General features: G+C 43.2%; 1 protein-coding gene across 1 annotated transcript in view; it reads right to left on the bottom strand.

Annotated features, from left to right (window-relative positions):
* Nucleotides 1-14,194, bottom strand: part of LOC120847947 (adenylate cyclase type 7-like) — a gene marked incomplete at its 5' end in the record, with an annotated part of 96,281 nt that overhangs the window by 33,084 nt on the left and 49,003 nt on the right. Inside the window, one exon of the mRNA XM_040219892.3 lies at nucleotides 2,754-2,912. Coding sequence (XP_040075826.3) covers nucleotides 2,754-2,912 — 159 coding nt within the window. The remainder of the gene's footprint in view (nucleotides 1-2,753; nucleotides 2,913-14,194) is intronic.

The following is a 14,194-nucleotide window of genomic DNA, read 5'->3' as shown; positions in this document are numbered from 1 at the left end:
TCCTTCCGTGGCCACTGCGAAGTATACTGATATTGATTTGAACTAGCTCCAGCAACGGTAGGCGTCGCATCGATAAGCAAGAGCTTTCCCCACCCTCAGAGAAAAACGGCGTTTTGCATTATTTCGTGAAACACGAGCTTCCAGAAACCATCTTTCAGTGTTTTTAGATAAACAAAGTTGGAATCTCGGCTTCGGCGAAAGAATTGGAAGTCCGCTTGGACGGCAAAAGTGTCTCTTCGCTTTCATTTATATTTTTGATACCATAACCGGTGTAACACTTTTATGTGCTCTAATAGACTTAGGCAAGCAATCTTATTGAGCGTTCCCTTTGATAAAAACGGCAGAAAAATTAGCTCTTGGTTCCATATCTGAGATCAAACGAGCAAGTGGACGTCGAAAACGAGATTCCTGTTGTTTACAAACCTCATTTCACACTGCCAGACACCGCATCAACGAACCGCTGCTAGCAATGAGAGTAAGAGTCTTTTCGATAAGTACAGAGTTATTTTTTGTATATAATATTGTAAACAAAAATATGCATTTATTTCTGCTTCTGGTTGTTCACTATTACACCAACTCATTTTGAATTCTGGACGATAGGCTACGTTTGCGAAACACAGTTAAACATGATAGTATTTCGGCTTGGACCCGTTAGGTTTGGTTTCGTCAAAAAAGATTTAAAGCCGCCTCTTCAAAAAAATCAAACATTACACATTGAAGCCCCTGCACAGGTGTGGTTTACACCCAACCAATACCATTGTTCATTGTGCAAGGCCTATAGATGCACAACCGAAGTGTAATCTCTATTCCGATAGCAGATATGAAAAGAGTAGCTACGTAGACCATTCCACAAACCGCCCTCTGCTAGCAAGCGTCTTGGCTTACTGGGCTGTAGATTACGCTCCGAGCATGCGCAATGGCTCCCCTCGATAAAATGTCAGACGCCTCGCACGCATCCACAGCCGAGTGACATATTTTGACTGGATGATAGGAGGTGTAAAGGCGTATACAAACTGGAAATGCGTCCCTGATTAAAAACAACAACAATAAACTTGATTGATCAATACAAAAGCTGTCAATGGGTTCGTAACGTCCAAACACGTCCTCATGTTGTTGTTTTTTTTTTTCTCATTACCGCTGATGCGCGTCGTCAAAATCTGCGTGCTCTGTGCCACATTAAAACATAAACATAAAACTCAAATGTGCTTTGTTTTAGCTTATAGATATGTGTTGTCACGCCGCTTAAGCAGCGGAATCCATCAAATGCGTCGGTCTCACACCTTTCGCCCGAAACGTGCCCGTTTGTTTAGACGGTCGTTTCGACACACCGGTTGCCTGTGTTGTTTACTCCTCGCTACCAATAACATAGTGCACCTATGGTTCTCAAGACGCCACAGGATGGCGCTGTGCATTTCGCTTTTTGGAAAGGTGGAGATAACCGAGGGAGGGATTGCCTGACTCGTGGTCGAGAGAAGAATAAACATTTTCGTATTTTGTAATGCAGAATCGCTTTCTTGCTAAAGCTAACCCTGATGCTTTGATTTAGCATTGAAAAAAAAAAGCGCATGAACTGTGAAGCGCGCCAAAGTCGAAAAGACTTTGCCTATTTGACTGGCTGCACAACGCAACGAAGAAAAAAACACAGAAAAGAAAAGAAAAACGAAAGATGTAGGAGAGAGGACTCCGATACTCCTCGAGAAGACTTCGCCAGCTTCAAAAGCTTCGCGAATAACAATAAAAAAGAAAATGGTGCAAAAGGAGGACCTTACGACGCTGACACAGCGTCGCGTGCCGGGAAGGTTGAGACTGGAGTAAGCGTTCGCTGTGTTCCTCGCAAAAAGCAATTATGACAGTTTGATCGATAGATCGAAATAAAACTGGAAATGTTTTTCTGTCGTTTGGTGAGGCAGAAGGTACACGCATTCGGTTGCGAAGATGCGCTTTTGTTACGCGGGTTGTAATTATTGGAAAAAAACATCCTTAGAATCATTAAGAATTGTTTTTTTGTCTGTTTATTACGTAGAAGTCAACTGTTCAAAATCTCACGAGGTAGTGCGCAATGTGGCCTGATTAGAAGAGTTCGATCGTGCGTATTCATCTAACCATTTATTCGTCAACTATTGAAGTTACCATCACGTGGACTGGTGAATAACCTACGACTGACATAGTTCCAACGTCATGCTCCTGCCGTTGTTTGTTATAGTTATTTTCAATGAATACACCAGTTACATTTTTAAAACTTCAGGGAGTTTAGTTCAAACCGAAATGTGTTTAATATTCCAATATCTTTTATACATCATTGCAAGACATTTTCTTCTCCATGAATAATTTACCCTGGAACGAATTATTTATACATTGTTCTTATTTTTTACTATGTGTTCCTAATATTGCCGTCCCCGGGATTTTGTCGATGAAGTTTCAGGACACCATTTGTATATAACTATGTCATTATCATAAATTTCACCTCACCAGGAATTGAAGTCACCTCTAAACTCTTCCAAATAATATTATTTAATTGAAACAACTAATGAAACATATTTTTGGATTCGATCGTTGAAGAAATGCCGATATATGCGCTTATCAAAAGTAAAGTTACGTGTAATTTAATTATCGAACGCGGTAATAATTACAAACTTGCCCGGCTGACCGCTCGATATTGAAAGTGAGAGAAAAGGACTTAGGAAAGGGAACTTTTGGAAGCGATCTTCATGTAATGCAAACTGGTCCCAATTAGGTCGAAGCTCGCCACTCACGGTCAGTCCGACGTTCTTGGCGAGCGTGCTCTCGGTGATGTTGGCGAAGGGCTTGTCGGCGCCCCAGCACTCCATGTGCTTGTACATCTTGGACGTAGACCGGAGACGACCGCCGTTCTCGCGCGATGCCTGCGACGACTCCACAATCGCCTCGGTCGGCTGAAAGAAAAAAAAAATTAAGGAAGGCAGAGAGCGTCCATCACAGATAGGAAGGTTGATTGTTTTTTGTGAAAAAAGTGAACTCGACGTTTAGGACCACCCATCACGTACGCCTCAAACTTAGCTAATTGTGCTCTTTAATATGTGGACCAATGCACTAAAAGTGAAATAATGTTGTACTTCTATGAAATAAAACAGTACACTTTAATGCACTATAGTGCTGTAAAAAAGTGTATTGTGTGTGTTATAATGTTTATGAGGTGTCAGTTAACAACTACACCTAGTTCCAGATTACAGGACCGCCTATACACTCCATGCGACGCGACCGCCGCGCCGCCAAACAAGACCATGTCGCGCACATTGATACGAAGAGAAGTCGGAGCGGTGCGGTTGCGCTGCGTTGACATCGCGAACTGCTGCGTCGTCAACTGCTCCAATAGTTGTGCGTCATGTCTCGTGGGACTAAGTTTCAAAGATTTCCAACTCGCCGTTGTTTGTGGGGTAGCGAATACAATGGACCCGCGACGCGAGAAATTCGGTCTCCAGATCATGTCTTTCACTATATCGGCACAGCTAGCCGACCTAAAAATAGTAATTTATTTTTCACTAATCTCCTTAAACAAAGGAAAGTGATTTTCCAATCCGCCAGAGCAATGAAAACAGCGTAAAAGAGAAGTTCAATATAAAGATTATTATACCGAATAAAAGGTTAAAAAGCGCGAACAAACGAGGACAATAAAGAAACACGGACGACAGGACAGGCGCTTCACTCTCAACTGGTTTTTATTAACACCATTGTCACCTATATATACACATTGCCCAAACCACATCGGATTCAATCGCGACAATCAGAGCCAACCTTCCAGAAACACCATCTCACTCTGGAGCAAATACAAAGACGGAGCGCTGACGCAATTGTTTTCTTTCTTTTTTATGTAGAATGCCTCTATAATCTCTCTTTCCGTTTTTTCCTTTGCCTTTCTTAAAAACTTTGTGCCAGTCAGGTCAGGTTTACATCCACATCGCCCACAATGGTCAGCGAGATGGCCCCCCGCGTTGTTGCGCACACACAAATTATGTTCACGTGCTCTATCATTGAAGCAGCGCCCAGTCTGCCCAATGTAGACTCTGCCACAACTAAACGGAATCTCGTACACCACATTGGTGACGCACGCAGTATATTGCACCGCGTGTTTCTTGGGGCACGGTGCCTTTTTCTGCCTTGTCAACATCGGACATATCCTGGCAAGTTTACACGGTGCAGAAAAAACCACGTTAATGTCGTATCTACCAGCTACCTTTTTTAGATTATGAGATAGGGTATGCATGTACGGAATGACTTGCACTCGTTTCTTTTCTTTACGTGCCTCGCTGCCTTTTTTACTTCTTTTTAGCTTTTGAAGAAGGCTCTCACAACAACTAGAGATTAGATTAGAGGGGTACCCCGCGTCTGTTAACCTTTTTGATTGTCGTTCAAAACTGATTTTCATCAGTTTTGAAAATCGTGTAAACTTGCCAGGATATGTCCGATGTTGACAAGGCAGAAAAAGGCACCGTGCTCCAAGAAACACGCGGTGCAATATACTGCGTGCGTCACCAATGTGGTGTACGAGATTCCGTTTAGTTGTGGCAGAGTCTACATTGGGCAGACTGGGCGCTGCTTCAATGATGGAGCACGTGAACATAATTTGTGTGTGCGCAACAACGCGGGGGGCCATCTCGCTGACCATTGTGGGCGATGTGGATGTAAACCTGACCTGACTGGCACAAAGTTTTTAAGACAGGCAAAGGAAAAAACGGAAAGAGAGATTATAGAGGCATTCTACATAAAAAAGAAAGAAAACAATTGCGTCAGCGCTCCGTCTTTGTATTTGCTCCAGAGTGAGATGGTGTTTCTGGAAGGTTGGCTCTGATTGTCGCGATTGAATCCGATGTGGTTTGGGCAATGTGTATATATACGTGACAATGGTGTTAATAAAAACCAGTTGAGAGTGAAGCGCCTGTCCTGTCGTCCGTGTTTCTTTATTGTCCTCGTTTGTTCGCGCTTTTTAACCTTTTATTCAGTAATAGACCAACTAGCCTAAACCCAAGTTTTAATGAAATTATTATACCGTAAAGCGCAGTTTACTTCAAAACTTGTTTCTTGATATAAACCACGTCATACTGGAAGAAAGGGAGTTTGATTTGTTTGCATATTGAGAAAGTTCTATTTGCTGTAATATTTCAGCAAAAAAAAAAAATCATTAACCCCGAAGTTTATATAAAACCCCCAAGAAAACAGCGCCTTCCCGCCAATTTTTCGTATTTCTTAAATAGCTTTGTGCATACGGTGCCAATGTAGCCATTGCTTTTGAGGTCGGTTCTAAACAAAGTATTAAAAGTATCTCAACTGCACCAAAAACAAATAAGTAAAAAAAAAAAAAATTCCACGACGTAAAGAGTGTTTTTTGAACTTAAGCGGTTTGCGACTTCTTTAACCATAGTGACTTTTCCTTTTGAAATTAAAGTGCGCAAGGTGGTGGAATAATCTCATAGAAAAGTGCCAAGCTCTAGTAAGACGAAATATATATATATATATATATATATATATATATATATATATATATATATATATATATAATATATAATATATATACTGACCGATGCAAGATTAGCCTTAAGGCCCGTTCACACTCTTGCAACCAACCATGGCAAATGACATTAAATGAAAATAAATGTGTGTGTATGACTATTTCACGTAAGAAACTCCCCCTTGACTTCAATTATGAGTTATCTGGTCACAAACTAAACAATGTAACAACCTTCAAATATCTAGGCGTCATTTTTTCTTGTGAACTTAAATGGGACCCTGACATTGATTACATCGTAAAGAGAGCCAACAGAAAGTTATGGTTTCTGAAACGAACCTTGCCGGGCACCGCCTTCTACAAAATTGCTTGCTTATAAAACTTTAATCCGACCAATTCTTGAATATGCCAGCGTCGTTTGGGACCCTTTCACACAAAAGAACGTAAACAAACTAGAGATGATTCAGAGAAAAGCTCTTAGGTTTATCTTTAACAAATTCGGAAGAAAGAACTCACCATCAAGATTAATGCTTCAAACGGATTTAACATCGCTGTCATCCAGAAGAAACATAGCCCGGTTAAAAATGCTTTATCTAATCGTGAATGGAACCATAAGAATACCTCAAGATAAATATATCGCTTTTTCCCAAAGGATCAACACTCGATTCACACACCCGAAAACAATTATTGAATGTCACTCTCGGGTAGATGCGTTTAAGTACTCTTTTTTTCCGCGTACTGTATCCGATTGGAACAAACTACCTCGAGATATAGTCAACTGTGAGTGTGTTTCCTAGTTTCTTGAGCAACTGTTATCAACTGTATAAATATGATTTTCTTTTTGCAATCGGCGCCTCACTGTCAAAGGCGTTCCACTGTTAAAGCTCTTGTGTCATATTTGCTACTATCTGCAAGATAATCTTTTATGTAAGTGTTCATGTACTGCTATGTGTATACTTGCCGACACACTGCTGTCAATTGTAGCTCAGAGTTTCTTTCGCGACATTCTGGTGGCGGGGGCCTACACTTACATTGCAAGCATCTTGTATACATAGTGCTTCATTCTTGTGCCACTCTTATTATATTCCATGTATTGGAATAATAGTATTGATAAATAAATAAATAAATAAATAAAACCGAGAGAGACGAGACCTGTTAAAACTTCTTAAAATTTCTTAGGACAAGGAAACACACTGGCATTCTGGCGCCATCTATGCGGTGACCCTGGAACTGCATTTCACAAGAGCGAAGGTTTTGCGGGATTCCCGAGGTCAAATGTGCGTAATACCTATAAGAAAGGCTCCGTTATAACGTTGTCAAAAGTTTTTCGAGACAAGAAGGAAAGGACAATGCGCGAGAGAAATAGAAATTATGCCGTATCGCCAAGTTTACACTGCTACCCAATAGATGGCGCCAGTATGTCCTCTCGTTGTAAGAGGTTTCAAGGCTTTTTTTGTAGGTCTATATGTGCGTGCGTGCACGCAAACAAGTTTCGTTCTGCTCCCTTTCGCGTTCTTATATACTTGCATGAGATGCACGTAATTGACGAAAGGAATGGAAGATATAAAAAACAAAGTTCACCTTTCCTATAAGCGCAGAAGAGCATCGCATTTTGATCCTGTTCAGCCTGTTATAACTCTTATTTGCCTGAATTTTTTTTTTAGTTTAAAGCAAAATAAATTTACATAGACAGCATCAAATTACAGACAAAGGACAGTAAAAACGTTTTTATGATGTTAGTTTTGCGAGAAAGGATTTTTGTGAGAAAGGTGTTCTTACAGAAAATCATCACAGTGAAATCAATGTGGCTTAAATCACGATATACATCATCTTGATTTTATACCCCGTCCTGAACTCAATGGATTCAAGGTAGATTAATTTGAGGATATTAATGCCTCGTCGAATTTCTGAAGAAGGGTAGTGTTGCACCATCTAGTGGCCGGGAATGATTCTCGTTGGATGTCAGCGTGCAGTGTGATTGAAAGATGTTAAAATTTATTTCCTGGGGTATATAAGAAGCGGAGAACAGCTAGATGGTCTTATGGCGAATTCCACTGGTCGTGTTAGAGCGCGCTGGGATCGACTTTTCTGGAGTGCGCCTATTTCAATAGTTGATCTGGATCGAGACGGTCGTGTTTTACTTGTCGTTTTAGATCAGCTCCCACTCCAGATCTCGATTAGCATCCTAAAACGTCGCTCCGTCAATTTCGGCGGATTCGACCGGACACAAGCCTGCACAGCTCTCGGCGCGCACACGAGACTTGCTTTTTATTCGGGCATCTCGCCTCCGCTCGCCTCGAAAGAATTTCGTTACGGCCATTCGTGAAGCGCCGCTCGTTTTACGGCTGCTGCTGCTTGATGACACTTCGTGGTCAAGTGGCTCGAGCAGCTCCTCCAGCAGCAGCGGCTCGAGTAGCAACGACGACGAGGATTGTTCCTATGTCCCGCATGAATTCGACTGCCTCTTCGGACCTCCGCAGAAAAGGCCTAAAATCGAGACGTACGTGGAAACATTTCACAAGTATACCGATGATTAGACAAGTCGGCTACGCTGATGCACATTGCTTAAAGACACACATCTTTCACACCACGATTAACTTCGCTCGCACGTTGAACTCGTTTTGTTAGCGCATGCGAAAACATGAGCTACGAGATCCGGGATTGCGGTAAGGGTATTCCCGTAAAGGTGAATGAAGGGAAGGCATCTGCCGATCCCGGGGGAGTGGCGTTAATCCACTGGGGATCTGGAGGCGGAGTGACTCTGTTCGGCTCGCGTGCTCCATCTCGGATCTGGTTGGCTGATCCCGGCGCGCTCCAAAACGACCTGTGCAATTCGCCATTATGAACGCCTCCCCTGCCCGTCATGCAACGACACCCTGAACGTGTCGGCTCGAAGAACAAAAGTTCCGTCCGTGCGCGCTTCCGGCGGCACAGTTTTGCACGGGAAAAGACGCCGCGGCTGCTGAAAGCGTTTCACCGTCGAACGCCAGGTGCTCCGCTAGCGGCGCCACGCGTGTTTTTCATAGCGCCATCTATACGCGTTTGTAAGTGCAAGCCTCAGGGCACCGTCATCTTGCTCGCTTTGGGGTGCCCTTGGGAGCGGTCCATAATATGAACATGGCCGCGCCCAAGCGCACCCCAAGCATGCAAAATGGCGGCGCCCTGAGGCCGTACTTGCAACCGTGAATCGTACCCGCACGTTCCGTGCGGCAACGATTCACGGTTGCAAGTTGCCATTCCGAAATCTACGTGTTCGAACTTTAGCGTGACTCTTGCAGTATAGGTAATAACGCTTCGCGACAACGCTTTCCTACGTTAAGCGAGTGACTGACATGGAATGCCAAAGGCGTGTTTCATAAGGTCGTGTCTCAACAGAAAAGACTAGAACGGACGAAAAGGTCTTTATTTCCTTCTTCTACCGAAGAGAGAACCGCGTAAAAAAAGCGCGTGCTTGTGTTGCACTGGAAGCTCCTTTCACGCTCTCCGCGTTAATTCGGCTGAAGCGCGTGGCATCTTTTCGTGGCACGGAGAGGATGCCACGAGATCCCCGTTTCTGCGACGACCATTTCGAGCCAGCGTCGTTCATCGATGACGGCCATACTTCACGGCTAAAGTGGAATGTCTCGACGAAGCTTCCGCTTCCTTCTAAAGGGCCATAAAGCGCCATAGAGATTTTCGGGTAGATTCGTGAACGTCAGTCTTGTGTTTTACGGTCACTAACTTCCGGTATATGGTACTAGGAAGTTTTCGCAGATCGTTTCTTTCGTCCCGCAACGCTCTCCGTAACCCGCTACGATATCCCGAACTCTTCAGTCAAGGCCAGCGGTCCGCATGCGCACTAGGGGCGTCTTCGTTGCGGGGAGCTTTGCGGAGTAGTGAAAACGATCTACGAAAACTCCCTATTCTCGCCCGAGATTACGTTTACATTGAAAACCCTTTTTGCGGTAGTAATCCAATCATCGAATCACGTTTTATCGACAAATCGTTTCGCCGAGCGTGACGTTTCATCGACACGTACGAACCTGCGTTCGTTTCATAGAAACGTGTTCTAACGGTTCAACACCGTTTTTTTTTTCTTTTTTTTTTCTTTTTTTATATTGGCGGTGCGTGCGGTTTTGAACCGTAGGTAAGTGGGCCTCTCCTTAGGGCTTCGAGGTGACGGAACATCGCGGGAGCGTAAGATTGAACGAAGACGTTTCGACGAGATGTCGCAGTGACGAGGAAACGTGTGTGGATAAAACGTGCGTTGATGAAAAGTCACCGGTGAAACTTTCGTCGATGAAACGTTTGTCGACAAAACAATACGAACCCTCTGACGGGCGGTCAAAGTGCGCGAGCGCACGAGCGTCTGTACCTTTGCATTTCTTGTGCACGTGACATTATTTCGATATAAAATGAGCATTCGTGCATAAACACTGATTCGTGGAAAGTTACAAAAAAAAAAAAAGAAAAAAAAAGAAGCTAATTTTGGACAATATTTTAGGCACCCGTGCCAAAAGCAGGCACTTTTTGTCCTAATTGGCCAAGATCGCTTTCTCACAAAACCGCCATGCTCTTTCACAAATCTGCACTGATATATGTGCGTAAGCGCGGGTACTGTGTTTACATAATTATTTGGTGCAGCTGTGTAGACAAATTTCCGTCTCCAGGATTATATAGTTCAAATAGAGAAAAGAGCCTTCTAATATTTGGAGGCGGTAAGCTTGCTCATAAAGTTCATAAAAAGACACGCACACACACAAAAACAACAACAACGACAACAAGGTCGGAGAGGACATTGCTTGCGTTGTCTTGTGCGTCCTTGTGTCTTTTCTCCTGAAAAAAAAACCTTCGCACGCCCTCGACACAACTTGCAATGCTGAATTCCAACAAAATTCTAGACCGTCGTTAAGCCTGGGACGTCTTGTAGCAGAGTTATTGAAGACCCAGGTGGGTCACCGCCAGGCGACACCGCTGAGAAGATATCTAACTTATGGTAAGTTTGGTAGTAACCGCAGGGTGTTGCTCAGTGCGATTAGGAACGTTATCACGCATGTGAACTGAATTTCCGAGTCTGTTACGAAGCAATCAACTGTGTCGACCTCTCTCCTGCTTCCAAAACCAACGCAGGCATCTTCCTGCAGTGTGTTACTTTTTTACCAAAGAGATAAATCGAATAAAATGTGGGCATTATGGCCACGTATAAGAATTGGACATTTCATCCAAACATAATGAAACAAAGACCTTATTTCGAAGGTGTGAAAAATTTCAAAGTGTTGAAAAAAAAAAGAGAAGCCTCTTATAAGGACGTGTAGACAATGGAAAATTAATTAACCAAATCGAGGCAGAGCATATGCACTCCGGGAAAGTGATGACGACGAGGCGAATTCGGGGACACAGGTTACACGTTGTCGAACGGCTCGAGCGATGTACTTATACTTCTTCTCATCCTACGATGGACTAAAGGCCAAAGCCACGGGCCGCAAGGTCCAATCACGTTGCAAGCTAAAATATGACACGCTTAGCATTGGTTAAAGGTGGACGAATGATCCTCCGAGTCCAAAAGCGCTGCATCATTTTTATAGCTTCGACACTGCAAAGAGCCTGTATGACATAGCTTTCTTTGCTAAAATTGTTGAGTCACTCAGTGCCATTCAATCCAAACTACCGTCCGCCCCTCCCCATTAGTGATTCGAGACGCGGATGTTGATACGCGCATCGAAGCGAAATACCACGCAACTTGTAAGTGGCTCGTGATTGGATCTGGCGGTCCGTAGCTTCTGCCTTTAGTCCATCGTAGGGTGAGACGAAGTATAGTGTCTTCCAAGTTTGTTTAGACATGAGTGCTATGACGCAACAACGCATCATGAGCAACATACTTTGCTACCTGGCTAGGCTCGGCATGATTCTTCGGCTGTGCTCTACAACGTGTCAGACGAGACCAGACTGCTTAGTGGGGTATGCGAAAATTGTATGACTTGCTCACTCGATTCTTTTTTTTTTTATGTAAGAATGACGAGAATTGGCGAAGATACAGTTCACTCACGCGTCTCAAGGCCAGTCTAGTGATGGAGAAATATTTTGCTTTCTTACGGATTCTACACTCGGTCCAGTTTCCGGTCTGAGCAGAGGAGTTCAACATCTCTGTCGACGCAACAGACGTATCCTCTTTCCACACGGCAACCCTTAGAAATCAGCATGCGCTTATGCTCAATATCCCCCGACATGCCAGCGGATGCATTACGAACGTAAGCAGTGCGTTTCAGGAGAAAAGTGTCTCACGTACCTCGTATCAAGCAGGCTACCATTTCCTGCTCGTCGCCAGTCCCATGTCCAATCTGGCCTCCGCAAGGAGTTATGCTATATAAATTGTCACTTCTTGGTTTCATATTTTTATCAGAATATATATAACAGCGCGAAAAAGAACACATGAACATGAAGATGACACCCACAAACCCAGCGCCGTGTTAGTAAGTCTTCCAATTGCCCCCGTGTTCCTCTGTCTGACTCGCCCAACTCCACACATTGTTCCCGTTATATCCAACATTTCGTATGTCTCTTCTTTGAAGCTGCAGCTGTACGTGAAACGATAAATAATTTGTGGCCATTTGGCACCACTTTAGATAGGTCTTTCAAGCTTCTCATGCCGGGTATAAAGTTTATTCGAAAAAAACGAGTGAAGCTGCCTGCTGAGAGAGAAACAGTGCAACCTGAACCCCCCCCCCCCCCCCCCCCCCCTCCCCTCTTATATTCATTTTATCATTGTTCGTGGTCCTAGATCTCGAAATACCAGTTTTTGTTCTGGTCAAAGAGTAGGTTCGTTGCGAGAAGCAACGCGGCAAAACAAATTGCCAGGCTTCGTGACAAGGCTTCGGTCACATCGCGGCTGCCCTTGCCTACGCTGAGAATTCGCAGCGTCACAGATATGCGATTAAATGAGGACAAACGACAGTAGATGCGCGACTTTCTACATCCTTCATACAACCTGTGCGCCAATAGAACACACGCTGCTGGCACCAGTGAGAAGAGAAGAAAGAAAAAGAAATCAGCGGCGGCGTTTTTCTGGTTTATAAGCATGGCTGAGGAGTTACGGCGGAGAACTTGTGACCCCAAGTGTCAAATTGAATACATCCTCTTGAGACGACACAACACAAGCCTTAGAGATTATGACCGTTGCCCCTCCATACACGAAATAAAACATAAAAAAGGGCTCTTCTAGTTGGTTGGAAATCTTTGTGTCTTGCATCTTTGTAAGAAAGAATTTTTTTTTTTTTTTTTTTAACATAACATCGTTTGCGTTGTTGAGTTGAGCAAGCTTCATTTTCTGTGGCGTATAATGAAGCATTAAGACGTATCAATCATTTTTTTACACTGTCATGCTTCATAAAATTAGGTGATATGTGGGCCACTCGTCATGGCTAGACGTCGAGAGTTTCAACACCTGGTAGTGCTTCTGGTTTTGCATTATTAAAGCACGTTTTGCCATCTTCAATTTATGAATTGAAAACCAATAGGGTGATCATCTTTTGGATATCAAAAATAATGTTAATTAACATTGCATTTCACACTATAATTTTCAAGTGTTACCTCCAGTGGCTAGTGTCGTGCATTAATGGTAAAATTGCTTTCTACCCTAGAATTGTCTATTTATATAGATTATACAATCAGTGCAATATTGCGAGTAGTTGTGCTTGTGTTTCTGTTGTTGCATTTATCTTTGATTAACTATTTATTTATATATTAATTTATTGTTGAAGCCTACTGTCGACCGATACCTCTCGGCAAAAACGTAGAAGAGTATACAACCCATTAAACTAGACAAAAACAACGTGGCAGTGGACGCCCCTATAGACTTTATATACAGCTCGCGTTTTGCTTGAAATTGTACCAGATCGCGTTTTTTATTGAAATTGTTACCATTCGGGGGTGCACCCATGAGTTATTGCTTGATTTGGACTTTCTTCACTCTAATAATTTTGTAGTTCGGTGTGGAGCGCCCAGCAGCTTTTACTGAGAAAACGGAGAGACTATTTTTATACTCTAGCAAAATTTACTACAATCTGTTTATTTAAAAGAATGAAAAGTCATTGCGCCTTTTCAGGTAATATTTACGTATATTCGAAGTAGTTTCAGAAACCACACTATTGTATCATGTTTTGGCCGCTCCTCTCTCGCACGCTTTGTTACCCTGTGACGTATTGTTCTCCACAATGCACCTCCGCATTAATAACAGGTTCCACAGATGTTGCAGCTTCAAACGTGAAATTTTAACAGTCCCCGCCGTCATGGCGGTTGCGAAAGCAGAGCTGCAGAATTGTGTCGATACAGCTTCAGTTCATGTCACAGAACCTTTGCCTCCATGGAATTGTTTACCCTATATGAAAGTATCTTGCAAAGATGGTTTTAAAGTTGCGCTCATAAAAAAAAAAAAAGCGGAACAAAGGAAAGAAACACGTAGACGACAGACAAGTGCATACTAAGAAATTACATGTAATGGAGGGAAGAACGAAATACATGTGAGGCTGTGAGTGTGCGCTTGTCTGTCATCTACGTGTTTCTCTCCTTTATTCCTGTATTTTTGTGCGCAGCTCAAACCACGATCAATCATTACCCAACCTGGCCAACGAACCACATTTCTACAGTTTATTGCGAACTATTGGCCGACATCTGACTACAGATTCGAAAAGCAAGACTTAGCGACGTCCCTTCCGACGTTCCTTCGGTGCTCAAACGCGC

Source organism: Ixodes scapularis, unplaced genomic scaffold (genome assembly GCF_016920785.2).
Source record: "Ixodes scapularis isolate PalLabHiFi unplaced genomic scaffold, ASM1692078v2 PGA_scaffold2__306_contigs__length_199485367, whole genome shotgun sequence".
In the NCBI taxonomy this organism is placed as follows: domain Eukaryota; kingdom Metazoa; phylum Arthropoda; class Arachnida; order Ixodida; family Ixodidae; genus Ixodes; species Ixodes scapularis.
This window is presented reverse-complemented; position numbering and strand designations above follow the sequence as displayed.